This window comes from Podarcis filfolensis (assembly GCF_964270895.1).
Source record: "Podarcis filfolensis genome assembly, chromosome: 13".
Taxonomy (NCBI): Eukaryota; Metazoa; Chordata; class Lepidosauria; order Squamata; family Lacertidae; genus Podarcis; species Podarcis filfolensis.
The window spans coordinates 36,584,125-36,600,116 of NC_139615.1; the positions used below are offsets into that span (position 1 = coordinate 36,584,125).

The window sequence follows — 15,992 nt, forward strand, 5'->3', positions numbered from 1 at the left end:
TCAGGTCATCTTAACGTAGATTACTGATACACTGCAAGTTGTTCTGTCTTTATGGACATTTATTAGTGCCTTGTTTACTTGTTCAGTTGTAGCTGGTTTTGCGTGCCTCTTCTGTACCTGTGCATTGTTGGCAAGGATTGAATTTCCTATCCGGTGCTGAATTTGGCAAGCACTATATCTATATCTATATCTATATCTATATCTATATCTATATCTATATCTATATCTATATCTATATATCTATATCTATATCTATATCTATATCTCTCTCTCTCTCTCTCTATATATATATATACATATATATACATACATACACAGGGGACGCGGGTGGCGCTGTGGATTAAACCACAGAGCCTAGGACTTGCCGATCAGAAGGTCGGCAGTTCGAATCCCTGCAACGGGGTGAGCTCCCGTTGCTCGGTCCCTGCTCCTGCCAGCCTAGCAGTTTGAAAGCATGCCAGTGCAAGTAGATAAATAGGCACCGCTCCGGCGGGAAGGTAAACGCCGTTTCCGTGTGCTGCTCTGGTTGGCCACATGACCCGGAAGCTGTATGCCGGCTCCCTTGGCCAATAAAGCAAGATGAGCGCCGCAACCCCAGAGTCGGTCACAATTGGACCTAATGGTCAGGGGTCCCTTTATATACATACATACACACATACATACATACATACACACACACACACACACACACACACACACACACAGCAGCAGCAAAGGCTGAGAAAGCAGTTAGTTTCTAGAACTCATGATTGCAAATTTATTTGGGAAACTGGATTAGGAAAGCACAATAAATGAAGCAAAAGGTATTCAGATCCACTTTGTTTACTGAGTGAAGATTTCGAAAAGGGCAAGGTACAAAGAGAGAGAACAGACGGCCGTGATTACCCCAGTATTGCTCACGCTTTCCCCCTCTGCTCTCCTTGCAAGGCTGATCCAGGAGGAAAAGGAATCCACAGAACAGCGGGCAGAGGAAATTGAGAGCCGGGTGACCAGCGCCAGCTTGGACGGGTCCCTGGGACGCTACCGCTCGGGCACTTCCATCCCTCCCTCTGTCACCAGTTCCACTCTGGCCAGCCCGTCTCCCCCCAGCAGCGGCCATTCTACTCCCCGCTTGGCGCCCCACAGCCCTGCTCGCGATGGAGAAAAAATGGTGTGTTGGGAGGTGGGCCAGGGACATGGTGGGCCCTGTCTGCTTCTTCTTGCTTTCAATTTTGAAAGATTTTCCCTCAGGAATCTTTGTGTTGTGTATGTTTATTCTTAAATGAGCACATGGAAGCCCCTCGTTCGCAAATGATTGGTTCATCTGGTCCAGTATGGTGTCAGCAGAGCAGCCCTTCAAGGCCTCAGGTGGAGGGTCTTCTGGGCCTTTCTGCCAGTAATTCTTCAATTAAAGGTGTCAGAAAATGAAGCCCACACAGGGGTTGTGTGCCTCAGAATAATAGATGCCTGGGTGGAGGCTGACCGAACGACTTGTGGGCTTCCTGGAGGTATCAGGGTGGTCATTGTAGGAAACAGGGTGGTCCAGTGGCATAGCTGTCAACTGTCCCTTATTTGGTGAGAAACTCCCTTATCCCAGCGCTGTGTCCCGCTGCTGTCCCTTATTGATGATGTCCCTTAAATTTCCCGGGTTTCATAGGAAGCAGCTCCTCTCCCTCCCTCCCTGCCGGCCAGGGAGGAGGGAGGCTCCAACTGTGTTGCTTGGCTGCGTTGCTCACCCAATAAGGAGTCTAAGAACGACTGGGGGGGTGGAGCTTGCTTGCCTTGTGCCAATCAAATTGGCCACGTTGCCTGGGGACTCGCCTTTGCTCAGCACTTCCCAGCGGAGAGGTGACGGTGGTTTTTCTTGCTGCATCCCCTTTGCTGGGTTGCTGCGCTGTGGGAACCACCGCTTGAGGCTTCGTTTTGGCTGCTGGCTGGGCTTTCTGCCTTTGGCTCGGAGGGGCTCAGAAGTTGAACATACCTGTGCCCTGAAAATCCCTTATTTTGGCTGCTGATCCCTTATTTTCAAGGCTGCTGGTCCCTTATTTTCAAATCTGTAAGCTGACAGCTATGTCCAGTGGGCCTGCTCCTTCGTTATGGACATGAGTAGGAACGAAATTAGGAAAGTGAGGGTGAGTGGATGAGTGGGCTCCATAATGTTTGCAGCAGGCCGCTGAGGCAGAATCAGGTGCTCAGGTAGTCGGGGGCACACACAGGTTCCTCAAGTGCTTTGGTTGGTTGCTGGAGTTATCAGGTTGGGAGGGTCATAAAGTTGTCAGCCTCTCTTGGCTTGAGAGATTCCCAGACTGGCAGCCTTCCCTCTTCCCTAGCAGCACCATGCAAGTCTCTTTTCTCTGCCTCTTTCCCCTCCCAGCAGAACCACGTTGCCAAGGAAGAGGGGCGAGGGTCCGAGGAGAAAGCCCTGGCCTTGTGTGAACCCCCTGCTCCTTCCACCCCCCGCACGATGCGTCTTGAGCGCATGACCCAAGCCTTAGCTCTGCAGGCTGGATCCCTGGAAGACGGGAGGGACCTGAGGACCAGGTAGGTTGCAAGGGGTGAGACAGGACAATAGGGATCTTTTAACATATTATTCAGGCCACTTCTCCCAGTGTGAACATAACTGGAGCCTTTGGTCTTCCTCTGAGGAGAGAGCCTTTTCAGTTGTGGCTCTCTTCCTTGTGGAATGCTCTTCGCAGTGAGGTCCACCTGGCACCATTATTATTATTATTATTATATTATGGGCTGTCCCGTGAATCCGCTGGATGAAATAGCGGAAGAACTTTGCCTCAGGAGAGTGAGGAAAATTCTCAGGGATGATTCACCTGCCCTCAGGCAGAAGATATAGAAGCATGATTAGTCGCACCAACAGGATAAAGAACAGCTTCTATCCATGGGCTGCTGGCTGCTGAATGAAAAGATAACAGGGCAACTAACTTTCAGGTTTGGTGGGTGTTCGTCAGTAAATGAGGGGAATTAAGACTAAGAGAGCTGAGTGGGGGGTGCTTGTGTAATCTCACTGTATACAAGTGACAATAAAGTATTTCTATCATTAATATGGTTTTGGCGCCAGATAAAAGTGCACCTCTTTTGATGGATTGTGCTTAGCAGGGGTTGGAGTGATGAGGCCAACTGACAGGGAGGAAGATCTTATTTTAGGTTCTCATTTTAGGGTAGGAGCCTCTCTGGAGGAGCAGGCCTTTCTTATTTAGAAATAACCCCTTTCTTATATTGTCCATCTCTCTCTCTCTCTCTCTCTCTCTCTCTCTCTCTACCCACCTCCTTCCATTGTCACAGCCTGGGGTCCGACGCCACCAACAGCAGCCAGGACTCCTTGCACAAATCCACCAAGAAGAAGAGCATCAAATCTTCCATCGGGCGTCTCTTTGGCAAGAAGGAGAAAGGGAGGCTGGGGCAGTTGGGCCGTGAGTCCCCCTCGCTTGGTATGCCTTTCCCAACCCAGAGCCTCAGTTCTGTTGTCGTTCCCCCGCCCTCCTGTCCACCGTTCACATCCACTTCCTGTCTTTCCCTTCAAAAAAGAATTATTTCACATGTCCCTGTGGAACCAGGCATCAGGAACCTGTGGGTGGCCTTCCCAGTGTTGCTGGGTTGCATCTCCCATCATCACTAACCACTGACCATGCTGGCCAGCTAAGTCTGATTGCCGCCTTGCCTGCTGTGGAACCTGGCTGTTCCACCAACTATCGGTATAGGGAACTTGCAATACTCTTGCCCCTCTGTCTCCCCACAAGAATGTTGCTCCTCAGTAACCTCTACTTGTGCGCTTATTATAGAATCCTTTAAGTTTCTAGCCCTCAAGATTTTTGAATCCAGTGTCGGACCTGGCTCCAAAAATTCCACAGTTTTTTGGGCACATGCCAGGCCTTGGATAACCATTGTGGCCTTCTGAGCTGGGCTTCGCTTGTGAGCGCCACTGTTCTGTAGGTCTCAATCCCAGTCCCTGGGGCCCTTTCCAAATAATCATCTCATCGCAGATAGGAGGAGAAGGATGCTGTTCCTTTGCGCAAGGCTTCTGGAGGAGCTCAGGAGAGATTCATGCTGTCTATGAACTCTTCAAGAGTCTTCCATGTCATAAGGGACCATACTCACACACAAGCTCTATGTCATGCAAAGGGCCTTAGCCGAGAGCAACACAACAGGACTTGGTGGGCAGCAGGTGGAGGGGACGGCTTGTTCATAGCAACCCCATTCTGCCCACTGATGCATCTCTTGCCTCTGGACCCCAAAAAACCTTGGCACTGATGGTAGCAAAAATGTCCAGGGATCCCCTGTCCCATAGTTGCAGCTCCCTCTGGCCTTTGATGCTGCTTGTGCCAGAATACTCAGAAATACTAGCCCTGTTCAGGTCTTCTAAATCTCTCAGGCAGTGAGAGAGAGCGCAGAGGTGAGCATGCTAGTTCAGCGTGTGCTTCACCATCCCTGTCTCCCCAAGTTGGAGGGATAACTTCTTAAGTGGAGAACATTCCTGTAATTCCACCCCCTGTGCAGTGGCGTAGCATGGGTTGCCAGTGCCCCGGGGCTGCACAGAGAGGGGAGGGAAATGGATGGAGTACGCATGTGCATTCAACTGCCTAACAGCGTCCATATCGCCCGGGACATCACAACCACAGGGGTGTTCTCAATGGAGCCCAGCGACAGAAGCACGCAGCTGCATTGAGGCAGTACCGATTGTTGACATTTTGCACCTGGTGCAACTACCTCTGTGCCCCCATGCTATGCCACTGGCCCCATGCCATTTAGAACCCTTGGAAATCGGGGTTCTAGAACACACAGGGGAACCCACACGAGCTGGAAAGGCTCCCTGTGACAGATCACCCCTCCAACTTGGGGGCAACAACAGCAGTTTGGGGTATAGGGCAGAACTAGCACATTCACCTTTGCTACCCCAGCTCTCTCGCATGAGTCATTGGGAATGCCTGAATGCGGCTACTGCCCTCATGATGGAGGAGATTACCAGAGCAGATGGTCTAGGGTCCGCATGCCATTCTCTGTTCGTAACTTGCCCATCTTTCTCCCTAGCTGGGACACCGTCAGACGAGATGTCGCCTGCAGATCCCCTGGGCCTTTCCAAGCTGTCGGGACCAGTGGACAAAGACCGCAGGAACAAAAAGAAGTGAGAATTGGGCAGGGGTAACTGGCTGCAGGTGGCAGGGGTAGGGCAAAGGGGTGGAAGATTAGCAGGATGAAGAGCTTCTCAGGACATGGGCTTGCGAGACCTGGTTGTGCTGGTTTGCGGATGAGTCACAAACACGCCACACACCTGCCCCCCTCAGCTTCCTGCCTGTGAATTGAGCATGGGTGTAAGTTTTCACTTGGGCTTGTTGTGCTGATGAACAAGGACTGTACAGTCGTACCTCGGAAGTCGAACGGAATCCGTTCCGGAAGTCCGTTCGACTTCCGAAATGTTTGAAAACCAAAGCGCGGCTTCTGATTGGCTGCAGGAAGCTCCTGCAGCCATTTGGAAGCTGCGGAAGCCCTGTCGGACATTCAGCTTCCAAAAATCGTTCAAAAACCAGAACACTCACTTCCGGGTTTCGATAGTTCAGGAGCTGATTTGTTCGGGGGCCAAGGCGTTTGAGATCCAAGTTACGACTACTGTAATGTCGAACTTTTAAAATTCCAAAAGGAACGCTTTGAGCATCCAAGTACATTTGCGTTGATGGCTGGATTTGGGAAAAGGGGAATTTGTAATTAATTATTTTTATTGTTGTTTCATCCATGTTTATCTCTCTCTCTTAAGACCATGGTTTTGAAGCGGCGCACAATAATCTTTCCCCCAAAAAAGATGCTGTAGAGAAAATCCAGTTAAAATTCATAATAGAAGCAGAAAAAGTTCCTTAAAATGCCCAGTAAAATAATTTTACAAGTCTTTGTCAAGCAACAGAAGTTCAAACAATATGGAACACACAGCTCTGGGTACATACAGGTCGTAGGTCTGAGCCATGTGAGACAACCAATAGAGAATATATAATTGGATGTAGACACCCCTTGGATTTTCAGATCTTCTTATTTCTCTTTCTCGCAGGCATGAGCTGTTAGAAGAAGCTTGCCGGCAAGGCCTGCCCTTCGCTGCCTGGGATGGGCCCACTGTTGTCTCGTGGCTGGAGGTAATGAGGAGGGAAGGGAATGTGGGCTGCAGCAAGGAGAGTTTAAAGACTGAGCTATGCGGATGGGGCACAGATGGCAGATGTTTAATCATGGGACACAGAAGTGAAAAACAGCCCCAGCCCAGTCCCAGCAGAATCTTTTGGGCACCAGTTAAAGCATGGCTGAAGGCCTTATTCCCATGCTACATGGCGGCAAACCCTGCTTTGCCACTGAACAGATACACTCCACAAAGAGATGCAGCCAAATAACTGCTGGGGGTGGGGTGGGGGCACTGGCGGAGGAAGAGGAGTGCCAGGGGGAGCACACAGTCCCCAGCAGCGTGATCCCAGTGGGGTGCCCTCGCAGCTGGCCCCCATGTCGCGTTGGGTGCCTCGCCCCTACAGGCGGCGCATCACGGCCCCGGGGTGCGCACCAGCCCCACCCCCGCCTGCTCTCCGCCCCCGGTGCCGGAGCATGAAGCTCTGCCATTGGGTGGGGGGCAGTTCTCGGGACTGCAGCACATAAGGAAATTCTGGGTGCTCGCCTGCCTCCAGTTCCATTCCTGATTTCCCTCTCTCCTCTCCTCCAGCGCATGGCACTTACATTTTTAAATAGATCACTTGCAACTTCCAAGTATTGTACAGGCTGCGACCATTTTGCATGGGGGTTCTGTTCCCAGCCCCCATGTGTGTTGGTAGAGCATGTATGAGCACACCCCATTCCGCCCCGCTCCCATTCCGCCCCGCTCCCATTCTGCCTCACTCCCATTCCGCACCACTCCCACGCTTGCATTCTTTCGGGTCCAGAATTAATGCAGCGATGGCACATCAATTGGACACGCCCCAAATGGTTGCTGCCTGTATTTTTCAGCAGGGCTAGACTGGGTGTACTCTTCACACAATTAGCAATTTTAGAGCAAACAGTAGATGTGTTGAGCACAGTTCAGACTGAGACCCTGGTAGGACCAAAATAGATGAGTTTAGCCAGGACTCCTGCACATGCCATTTTAATGATGATGATGCCATTGCTAGTTTTGGTCCTTAGTAGGTCAGTTATTTTCTTAAAGGCAGACCTTTCCTAGAAGGGGAGTTGTGGGGGTCTCAAACAGAGCAAAAGAAGAGAGATTTCAGGGGTTCTGCTTTCCCTAGAGCTGCACAAGCGTGGCCTCTCCTTAACCACCTTCCCCCTCCCGTTTGCTCTCGACAGCTCTGGGTCGGCATGCCAGCCTGGTACGTAGCCGCCTGCCGCGCCAACGTGAAGAGTGGCGCCATTATGGCCAACCTGTCGGACACAGAAATCCAGCGGGAAATTGGCATCAGCAACCCGTTGCACCGGCTCAAGCTGCGACTGGCCATTCAGGAGATGGTGTCGCTGACCAGCCCCTCGGCTCCCGCCACTTCCCGCACGGTGAGTGAGGGCCTGCTTCTTCCGTCGCCCCTTCTGCCGGAGGAGCTGAGACCAGTGAAGTTGGAACGGTTTCTTTCATTAAAAAATAATAATAATACTGATAGCCATCTCCTTTCTTTTGCTGCTGCTCTTGCTAGTCTACTGGGAACGTGTGGATGACGCATGAAGAGATGGAATCTCTCACCGCCACAACAAAGCCAGTAAGTGGCGCAGCTGTGCGCATGCTGCCCTCGTGCCCACTTGTTTCCCTGTTCCAGGATCTTACCTTGCTGTTCCTGAGCAGCGGGCAAGACTAGCAGCTGCCTTCTTCCTCTGCACTGACCTTAGCCACCAAAACTGCTCCCTCTTCGTCTCTTTCCTACAGTTGCCTCTCTCTCCTCCTCCTTCCAGAGGTGGCTTTTAGGGCATTGTGGTGGCACAGGGTATGAAGCTGAGGCGGGCGCCTTCTCAAAGCCCGGTAAATGCTCGCCCGGCTTTGGGAAGAAGATGGCGTGAAGGCTCTGATAGGACCCTAGAGCCCTTCTACATCCTTCCCAAAGCCAAGAAAGCGTCTACCAGGCTTTGGGAAGGAGCAGTGAGGGCTCTAGGACCCTGCCAGAGCCTTGCGCCTCCCCCCCCCCCAAAGCCTGGAACATGTTTACCGGGCTTAAGCCAGTGCCGCAAGGGCTGTGGGGAGGGCATCAAATGTTGGCCTTGTACAGAGTGGCATATTACCAAGATCCTCCCATGCAGCTTCCTCTGCTGCCTGCTGCCTTTGGGGTCATCTCGCTCCAAGGAACTCTGTGGACCCTTCCTCCGAGTGGGGCATTGTGAGCAAGGCGGCCTTGGGAGAACGCCTGTGCCGCTGCCACGTTTGCGGCAGCAAATACTGTTGAAAAGCTTCAGAGCGATAAACTTTTGAGCAGGCGCTTCCCAAGGCCAGCATGCCCACACATGCCTTGCTCTGAGGAAGGCCCCTTCCTCATGTTAAGACGCAGCTGAGTGACACGGACGGCACTTTAGCAGCCTGGCAGCTCCTTTGCTGCAGTGGCAGGGCAGCAGCAACACTCTAAGAGTCCTAAGGAGAGCAGCTGCGGAGCTGGAGATGGTGGCTGCTTTGCCAGTGGTGTTGGTGGTCAGCTGGCTGGCCGGCCAGCAAAAAGGTGGTGGGCAGGCAGTAGAAGCAGACAGGTTAGGTGGGGACACCAATCTGCTGCCTCTTCCACCTGCTGCCTAAGGTAAGAGGCTCAACTCAACTAATAGGTGGGCCGGCCCTGTGTGTGAAATATGATGGCGTTTGTATGCACCTGGGAGGTCAGAAGATGGTGCTTGCCTATTTCTCTGGAGACTTACTGGGTCCTTCTTGCAAGCGGACGCTATTTATCCCTTTCTCTCCTCCTGTTGTTTTTGCAAGAGTTTGTTCTGTGCTTCCTTCATGCATATAGAGGCAGGTGGAGGGCGCTTGACCATGGCACCCTAGCTTATTTCTGGTACAAATCCAGCGGGTGGACAGATCAGAAAAGTCCATAGTCATTTCGTGTTGCAGGGTGCCACTTTTAATGCTTGTATTTTAAGTGATGCAACCTATTCTGCCAAATGAGGACTCCAGTTCATTCTGCTTCATGTGCAGAGTAGGCCTGATCTGAGATCAAGTGAGAAATTCTTAACTCTGAGCTGTCAGTGGTCACATGTGCAAGCAAACTGTGTTTAACCCTGCCTTAACAATTCCTTTCTGCTTTCCTTCCTGCTTTCCATTTAACCTCTATCCAGGAGACAAAAGAAATCAGCTGGGAGCAGGTATGAGAGGGATCTGCACAATAGCCCTCTCTGTCCTTGCATGCCTACTTGTCTGTGGAAGAGGAGGGGGTGCGGGTTGTTTTTTGTTGTTATTGGAGAGCGTAGGGCTGGGGGTGTCTGCATACTTCAAGAGAATGGGTGGTTCTCCCATTGTGTAGATTCTTCTGTTTCAGTCTGTGGCAGAACCAACAGTTCCACCGAATTCAATGGCCGTCTCCCCTTAAACCAAAAGGACTTCCCATTGTATAACACATTTAAGGATGTTCTGTGCGATGTTTTGTTTGAACAAAATTATTAGCACAGGTGCCCTGTGTTCCATGTCTATTTAATCCGGGATGGCTGCGTTTTGGGACAGAGAAAGAGCATTACAGATCTGTTTGCACCCTTTTCTTTCTTTTGTCCCTCTCATTGTATTGCCTGCTCTTTCTATGCTTTCTGGAAGAGGCCATCTGTGATGAGATGGCGCGAGAGCTGCTTCACACACCACCAGGGATAGGGGAAAAAGTGGGGGATCCAAGACGCATAATACTCTGCTTTGGGGAATGGGTGAAAGGGGAACTTGCCCATCTGCCCTGGGCTGAGATGCGCAAGTTCCAACAGTGCCCAGAACACCCACGCCATCTTGTCGCAAGAGAGAGGGGCACGTTCCGCTCTCCGGGAATCACACTGGAATTTAGGGAAAGCACTAATGTCTGTTGCTCAGGGATCTGCTACCTTCGTTGCACTGTAACGTCCACTAAGTCTGTAAGTTGAAAAAGAAAGGGGATTAGAGAACCAATGGATTTGAAGAGCAAGTGGGCAGAAATTTTAGTTTTCCCATTTTTAGGGTGGAGAGAGGAGGGCCTGATGGGCTTTTTGCTGCTTTCCTACCCACCCACCTCCCCGAAAGTTTGCACTTTTTAAATTCCTGGTTCCATTTTGCCCTGAAATGGGAAAACTAATGCTAAGGACGTGCGCAGCAACTTTGCTGAAGCTGGGCAGGTCTAGGTCCAGTACAGTATCTGGCTTGGGAGACTCCCTAAGGGACATTATTAACAGCAACAGCAATAATAATAATAATAATAATAATAATAATAATAATAATAATAATGATATACCACCCTTCACCCAAAGATCTCAGCTTATTGGTTCCATGAAAGAAAGGCAGGTTATAAATGCAGTAACTAAATAAATACAATACAGTAGATGCACAGAATTCAGAAGGAAGTGTTGTCCTGAGAGAGATGAGGGGGATTGGGGAAAGGTTTGTAACTGTGTTAATTAAACAAGCATCGCTAATTGCTCAAAACCCAAAATATATATGGTGTGTTTGTGTGTGCGCACCTCCCTCTCACTCACACAGTCTTCCTCCCTTCTCTGTTTCCAAAGATCCTGGCATACGGTGACATGAACCATGAGTGGGTGGGGAACGACTGGCTGCCCAGCCTGGGCTTGCCCCAGTACCGCAGCTATTTCATGGAGTCGCTCGTCGATGCTCGGATGCTGGACCACCTCAACAAGAAGGAACTGCGGGGCCAGCTCAAGATGGTGGACAGCTTCCACAGGTGAAGAAGGGGAACCCAAGGGCTTGATTGAACCTTCTTGTGCTGGTCCCAAGGGTTAACCATGCAGCGAGGTCCCAATCCAGTCCGAGGTTGGGGGTGCGGTATGGAGGCTGTCCGTCAAAGCTGAAGCTGGGTCCAAGGCAGGGAGTCGGGTGAGGTCAGGAACTCTGGCAGGAGAGCAGGACAGGGTGCAGGCAGGAACAGGCTACCAACAATGTTGCTCCTGCAACCTGGGACTGGGACTGGCTGGCTTTTATCTGCCCCGAGGCATAGGGCGGCCCTGGTCCACAGGTGACTCGCCTCTCCTGGCCTGGAGGCGAGCACTCCACCTGCAAGAACTTAGTTCCCTCCGCCTCTCTGCCCTGAGCCTCTGCAACCTCAGCTTCCCCTGACGGGGCTGAGACTTGAGCACCTGCAGGCAATGGGTCCTCCATCCCCTCAGGAGCCAGAGCAGACTCAGCTGGTGCCTGCACCTGAGGATCCAGCACAGGTGAGGACTCTTCAGGCTGAAGCCCCAGCCCTGGCTCAGCTGGTTCTGGAGGCGGGGACTCCTGTGCAGGCTGGGACTCCTCAGGTTCAGCCTCCGAGTCCGAATCCCAGGCCATCACACTTCTGCAGATAAGATGTGTGCATCCACATTGAAAACGTAGTTTTACAGAGCAGTCCTGGACCTGTTTGCTCAGAAGCGAGGGCCTACTCCTGCGGTACGAAAGGGCAGCCATTGTTGTGAATAAAGCTTTCTGTAATGGCTCCACACACCCGCTGCAGGGGATTCTGGGAAGGGCGAGGGTGCTGAGATGCGGCAGCAACATTCTGTTCAGTACTGGGTACAACGGAAGAGGGAGCCGCCATTTTCATTTCCCACAATGCCCTAGAGCAAGGATGTGCCAGGGGCATTGTGGGAAATTTAAATGGCGACTCCCTCTTGCGTTGTACCCAGTACTGAACAGAATGTTGCTGTTGCTGCTGCTGCCACCAGATAAACCCACTGAGACAGGAAGGAGTCCAGTAAAGGGGCCCCCTCGAACCCGGAGCCAGCCCTGTCTTAGCCACTCCACTCCACTTATATCTCAGGTGTAACCTCCGCTTCTGTCTGTCTCAGGGTGAGCCTCCATTATGGGATCATGTGCCTGAAGCGGCTGAACTATGACCGGAAGGAACTGGAGAGAAGACGGGAAGAGAGCCAGAACCAAATCAAAGGTAGGCGTGGAGCAGGAAGGAAAGGCCCAGGGTCATCCTCAGGCGGTGTCTACAAATAGTGTAAATTGGGACAGCGACAAACGGATTGTGGGGTGTGTGGGACTGAGCTTGCTGCTAAGCCTGCCTCCTCTCCCCCCCCTTCCAGATGTGATGGTGTGGTCCAACGAGCGTGTGATGTGCTGGGTGCAAATGATTGGGCTGAAGGAGTTTGCCAACAACCTGATCGAAAGCGGGGTGCACGGGGCCCTCCTGGCCCTGGATGACACCTTTGATTGCAACGATTTGGCCCTGCTGCTGCAGATCCCTACCCAGAACACACAGGTGAGGAGCAGGCCTGGGAAGGCCGGATGAGGGAAGGGGAGGACTGAGGGGGAGCCTGAGGGACGAGGCAAAATTAAGGGTGCCTCGTGCAGGGGCAAATCCTGGAGCCTTGGGTTTACCTGGCCTTGGACCTCTCTTAGGTGCCTTCAGTGTGGCAAGTGGGTTCCCCTGACTTAAGAGGGACACACACACACACACACACACACACACACACACGGTCCCTCATCATCAGTCTCTGTGGCAGATATGGGGAACACCGGTCCTAAAGGATCTACATTGGCTCCCAATACGTTTCCGAGCACAATTAAAAGTCTCGGAAAGAGTGGGAGGGAAGTAAAAGTAAAGATATATCGGGATTAAACAACCTGGAGGAATTTGGATATGTTAGGATATAGTTCCGTTCCACCTTAAAAGGATCAGGCATAACTATTGTGTGTCACATGCCTGTTTACTTCCAGCACAGTCTGCTGGGAACTTCCGTTTATATATTGCTTTTGCTATGTTCCTGTTTGCTGGACACGAAGGGAAGCAGACATGTTTTTCCTTTGTTCCTGAACTATGCTGAATAAACGCCTGTAAATAATGCTTACACATGTCTCTGTCCGCCACGTCCGTTGTGAGAAGTTATTCACACTGCTGATAAGAACGTGCTGAGTCTCTAAATGTATCTGAGGCTCGTGTTGCTGATTGATGCTGTACCAGAGATCGCCCGGCTGCTGGCCGGTGGCTAGAGCCAGCTGGGGGCCTGCTGAATGCCCCCGTCTCCCCGGCAGTATCCCAACAGCCATTATTATTATATGTCCATGTTTTACATTTATGTTTCGTTTTATGCATCAATGTAACAGAGTACATATTGATGGCAAGATATAACAGAAAAGCAAATAAAAAATATTATATATTAAAATTTCAAAGTCTTGGTGCTGACCTTTAAAGCCCTAAACTGCCTCGGCCCAGTATACCTGAAGGAGTGTTTCCACCCCCATTGTCCAGCCGGGACGGCCTTCTGGCAGTACCCTCACTATGAGAAATGAAGTTTCAGGGAACCAGGCAGAGGGCCTTCTGGGTAGTGGCACACGCACTGTTCTTCTTCTTCTGTTGCTGAACTACAACTCCCATAATCTCTGGTCTATTGGCCGTGCTTGCTGGGGCTGATGGAATTGGAGTTCAGCAACATCTGGAGGGTGAAAGCTTCCCCGCCCCTTCTCTATGGGACCATAATGCCCTGGCCAATGAGATCCCCGGACGCGGGTGGCGCTGTGGGTTAAACCACAGAGCCTAGGACCTGCTGATCAGAAGGTCGGCGGTTCGAATCCCCGCGACAGGGTGAGCTCCCGTTGCTCGGTCCCTGCTCCTGCCAACCTAGCAGTTCAAAAGCACGTCAAAGTGCAAGTAGATAAATAGGTACCGCTCCGGCAGGAAGGTAAACAGCGTTTCCGTGCGCTGCTCTGGTTTGCCAGAAGCGGCTTAGTCATGCTGGCCACATGACCCGGAAGCTGTACGCGACTCCCTCGGCCAATAAAGCGAGATGAGCGCCACAACCCCAGAGTCGGCCACGACTGGACCTAATGCTCAGGGGTCCCTTTACTAATGAGATCCCCAGACTCTGTTTCTCCTCTCCTTGATGCTTTGCAAGCAGAGAAGGACCAGTACCTTGTGGAGCAGTTGCAAGGGGTCAAGCCTGAAAGGACCTCCTTCTTTTTTCTCTCAATTTAGGCTCGACAGATGTTGGAAAAGGAATTTGGGAACCTCATCACTATGGGAACCGACCGGCGGCTGGATGAGGTGAGCATCTCCTCCTTCCAGAGCCTCTGGCTTGGTGACGTATTCCAACCTTTATTCTGTGCGCCCACCTATGCATTCTTCTTTCTCTGCTTCACAGGACAGTGCCAAGACCTTCAGTCGTTCCCCATCTTGGCGGAAGATGTTCCGGGAGAAAGACCTCCGCGGTGTCAGCCCCGACTCGGCCGAGATGCTGCCGGCCAATTTCCGCACAGCCTCCGTGGCCTCCATTACCTCACCCGGGGTGCAGCTTCGTAAGATGCAGCCAGAGGGTACATGAGCCGCTGTGTGGAGAAACCCTCTTCCCCAGCGCAGGGGCCTTGTATGGGCAAAGCTGGGTTATGAGCCAGACCACAAAATGGCAGGAGCAGGCCTTGTGCTTCTTTCCCCGCTATTTATTTATTTGCATATTAAAACGCCTGCGCTGTCTTTCAGTATAAATCTCCTCAGGTTTACACGATATAAATAAAACAAACATTAGAAAAACAGTGACAAAATTAAGCACTTGCTGGTGTCAGCAATGTCTGTTTCCCCCCTCTGCATCTTCAGGCTGCCAGGAGGCGAGAAGAATGCTTGTGAACATGTGTAAAATGGTTCCCTCACTACTAAACCGTTATCCTAATCCTTGCTCCATAACCCCAACTTGCAAAGCTGGCTTGTTTAGCACCTTACCGTTCTAACCACTGTACTGACTAAGTTGGCCCATTCTTCGTCTTCTTTTTTGCAATGAAATTTTTATTTTCCAAAATAATATAACTTTTAACAGTGACTGGATACAAGTCTAGTTATATAATCTCCACACAAAAATTGCACTGAGTTTTTAGTGTCATTTCAAGCATATTCATAAGACATTAGTGGTTAATATAGCCTCTCCGCAGACAAATTTGAGTAGTTGGTGGGAGAGAATTGTTATCTCCTTCCCTTACATATGAAAAGATAGGAGACCAGGTTTCAACAAAGGTATCTATCTTTGCAACACCTTTTGCTACCCTTCCAAGCCCAGTTAGCTGCTCTAAGATAAAGGTAAAGGGACCCCTGACCATTAGGTCCAGTCATGACCGACTCTGGGGTTGCGGCGCTCATCCTGCTTTATTGGCAGAGGGAGCCGGCGTACAGCTTCCAGGTCATGTGGCCAGCATGACTAAGCCGCTTCTGGCAAACCAGAGCAGCGCACGGAAACGCTGTTTACCTTCCGGCCGGAATGGTACCTATTTATCGACTTGCACTTTCACGTGCTTTCGAACTGCTAGGTTGGCAGGAGCAGGGACCAAGCAATGGGAGCTCACCCCGTCATGGGGATTCGAACCACCGACCTTCTGATTGGCAAGTCCTAGTGTCTTTGGTTTAACCCACAGCACCACCCGCGTCCACATCCCAATTGTTGCCAGTCCATTCTTCATTCCCACTGGAATGGCAGAGACTCTGATTTGACGTTGATTTTAATGGGACCAAAGTGTGAAACAGGAGGCTGCATTGGAATCACCAAGGTCACTGGTGCTCGTAGGGTTGCCGTGTGTCCTCTTTTTCCAGGACGCGTTCTCTTTATCAGGGGTAAAATTTCCGTCCAGGTGGATTTGTTAAATATTGCCAAAATGTCTCTGGCTATACTTTCTGGATGAGACATAGACACAACTGGTGGCTGAAGACTTGCTTTCTTCCTCTCTTCTCCTGCCTCCCCCAGCAATATATCACAGCTTCTATAGCCTACATAGAGTGGGGCAGGCATGACAACCTTCGGCCCTCCAGATGTTTTGGACTACAATACCCATCATCCCTGACCACTGGTCCTTTTAGCTAGGAATCATGGGAGTTGTAGGCCAAAAGATCTGGAGGGCCGAAGATTGCCTATGCCTGGAGTAGGGGTATTTGGAATGAGAGAGT

At 51.1% G+C, this 15,992-nt stretch overlaps 1 protein-coding gene across 18 annotated transcripts in view; it reads left to right on the forward strand.

The window, feature by feature from the left end:
- PPFIA3 (PTPRF interacting protein alpha 3) overlaps positions 1–15,992 on the forward strand; it is a 63,148-nt gene that overhangs the window by 42,982 nt on the left and 4,174 nt on the right. For 7 of the 18 annotated variants that reach the window (XM_083582459.1, XM_083582471.1, XM_083582460.1 and 4 more), the window contains exons 16-28: positions 928–1,150; positions 2,354–2,520; positions 3,274–3,419; positions 5,017–5,110; positions 6,023–6,104; positions 7,291–7,491; positions 7,629–7,691; positions 9,241–9,267; positions 10,636–10,811; positions 11,914–12,011; positions 12,157–12,332; positions 14,046–14,114; positions 14,212–14,383. In XM_083582459.1, coding sequence (XP_083438585.1) covers positions 928–1,150; positions 2,354–2,520; positions 3,274–3,419; positions 5,017–5,110; positions 6,023–6,104; positions 7,291–7,491; positions 7,629–7,691; positions 9,241–9,267; positions 10,636–10,811; positions 11,914–12,011; positions 12,157–12,332; positions 14,046–14,114; positions 14,212–14,383 — 1,694 coding nt within the window. The remainder of the gene's footprint in view (positions 1–927; positions 1,151–2,353; positions 2,521–3,273; positions 3,420–5,016; positions 5,111–6,022; positions 6,105–7,290; positions 7,492–7,628; positions 7,692–9,240; positions 9,268–10,635; positions 10,812–11,913; positions 12,012–12,156; positions 12,333–14,045; positions 14,115–14,211; positions 14,384–15,992) is intronic. The other 11 variants (XM_083582475.1, XM_083582476.1, XM_083582467.1 and 8 more) reach the window with 6 other exon arrangements.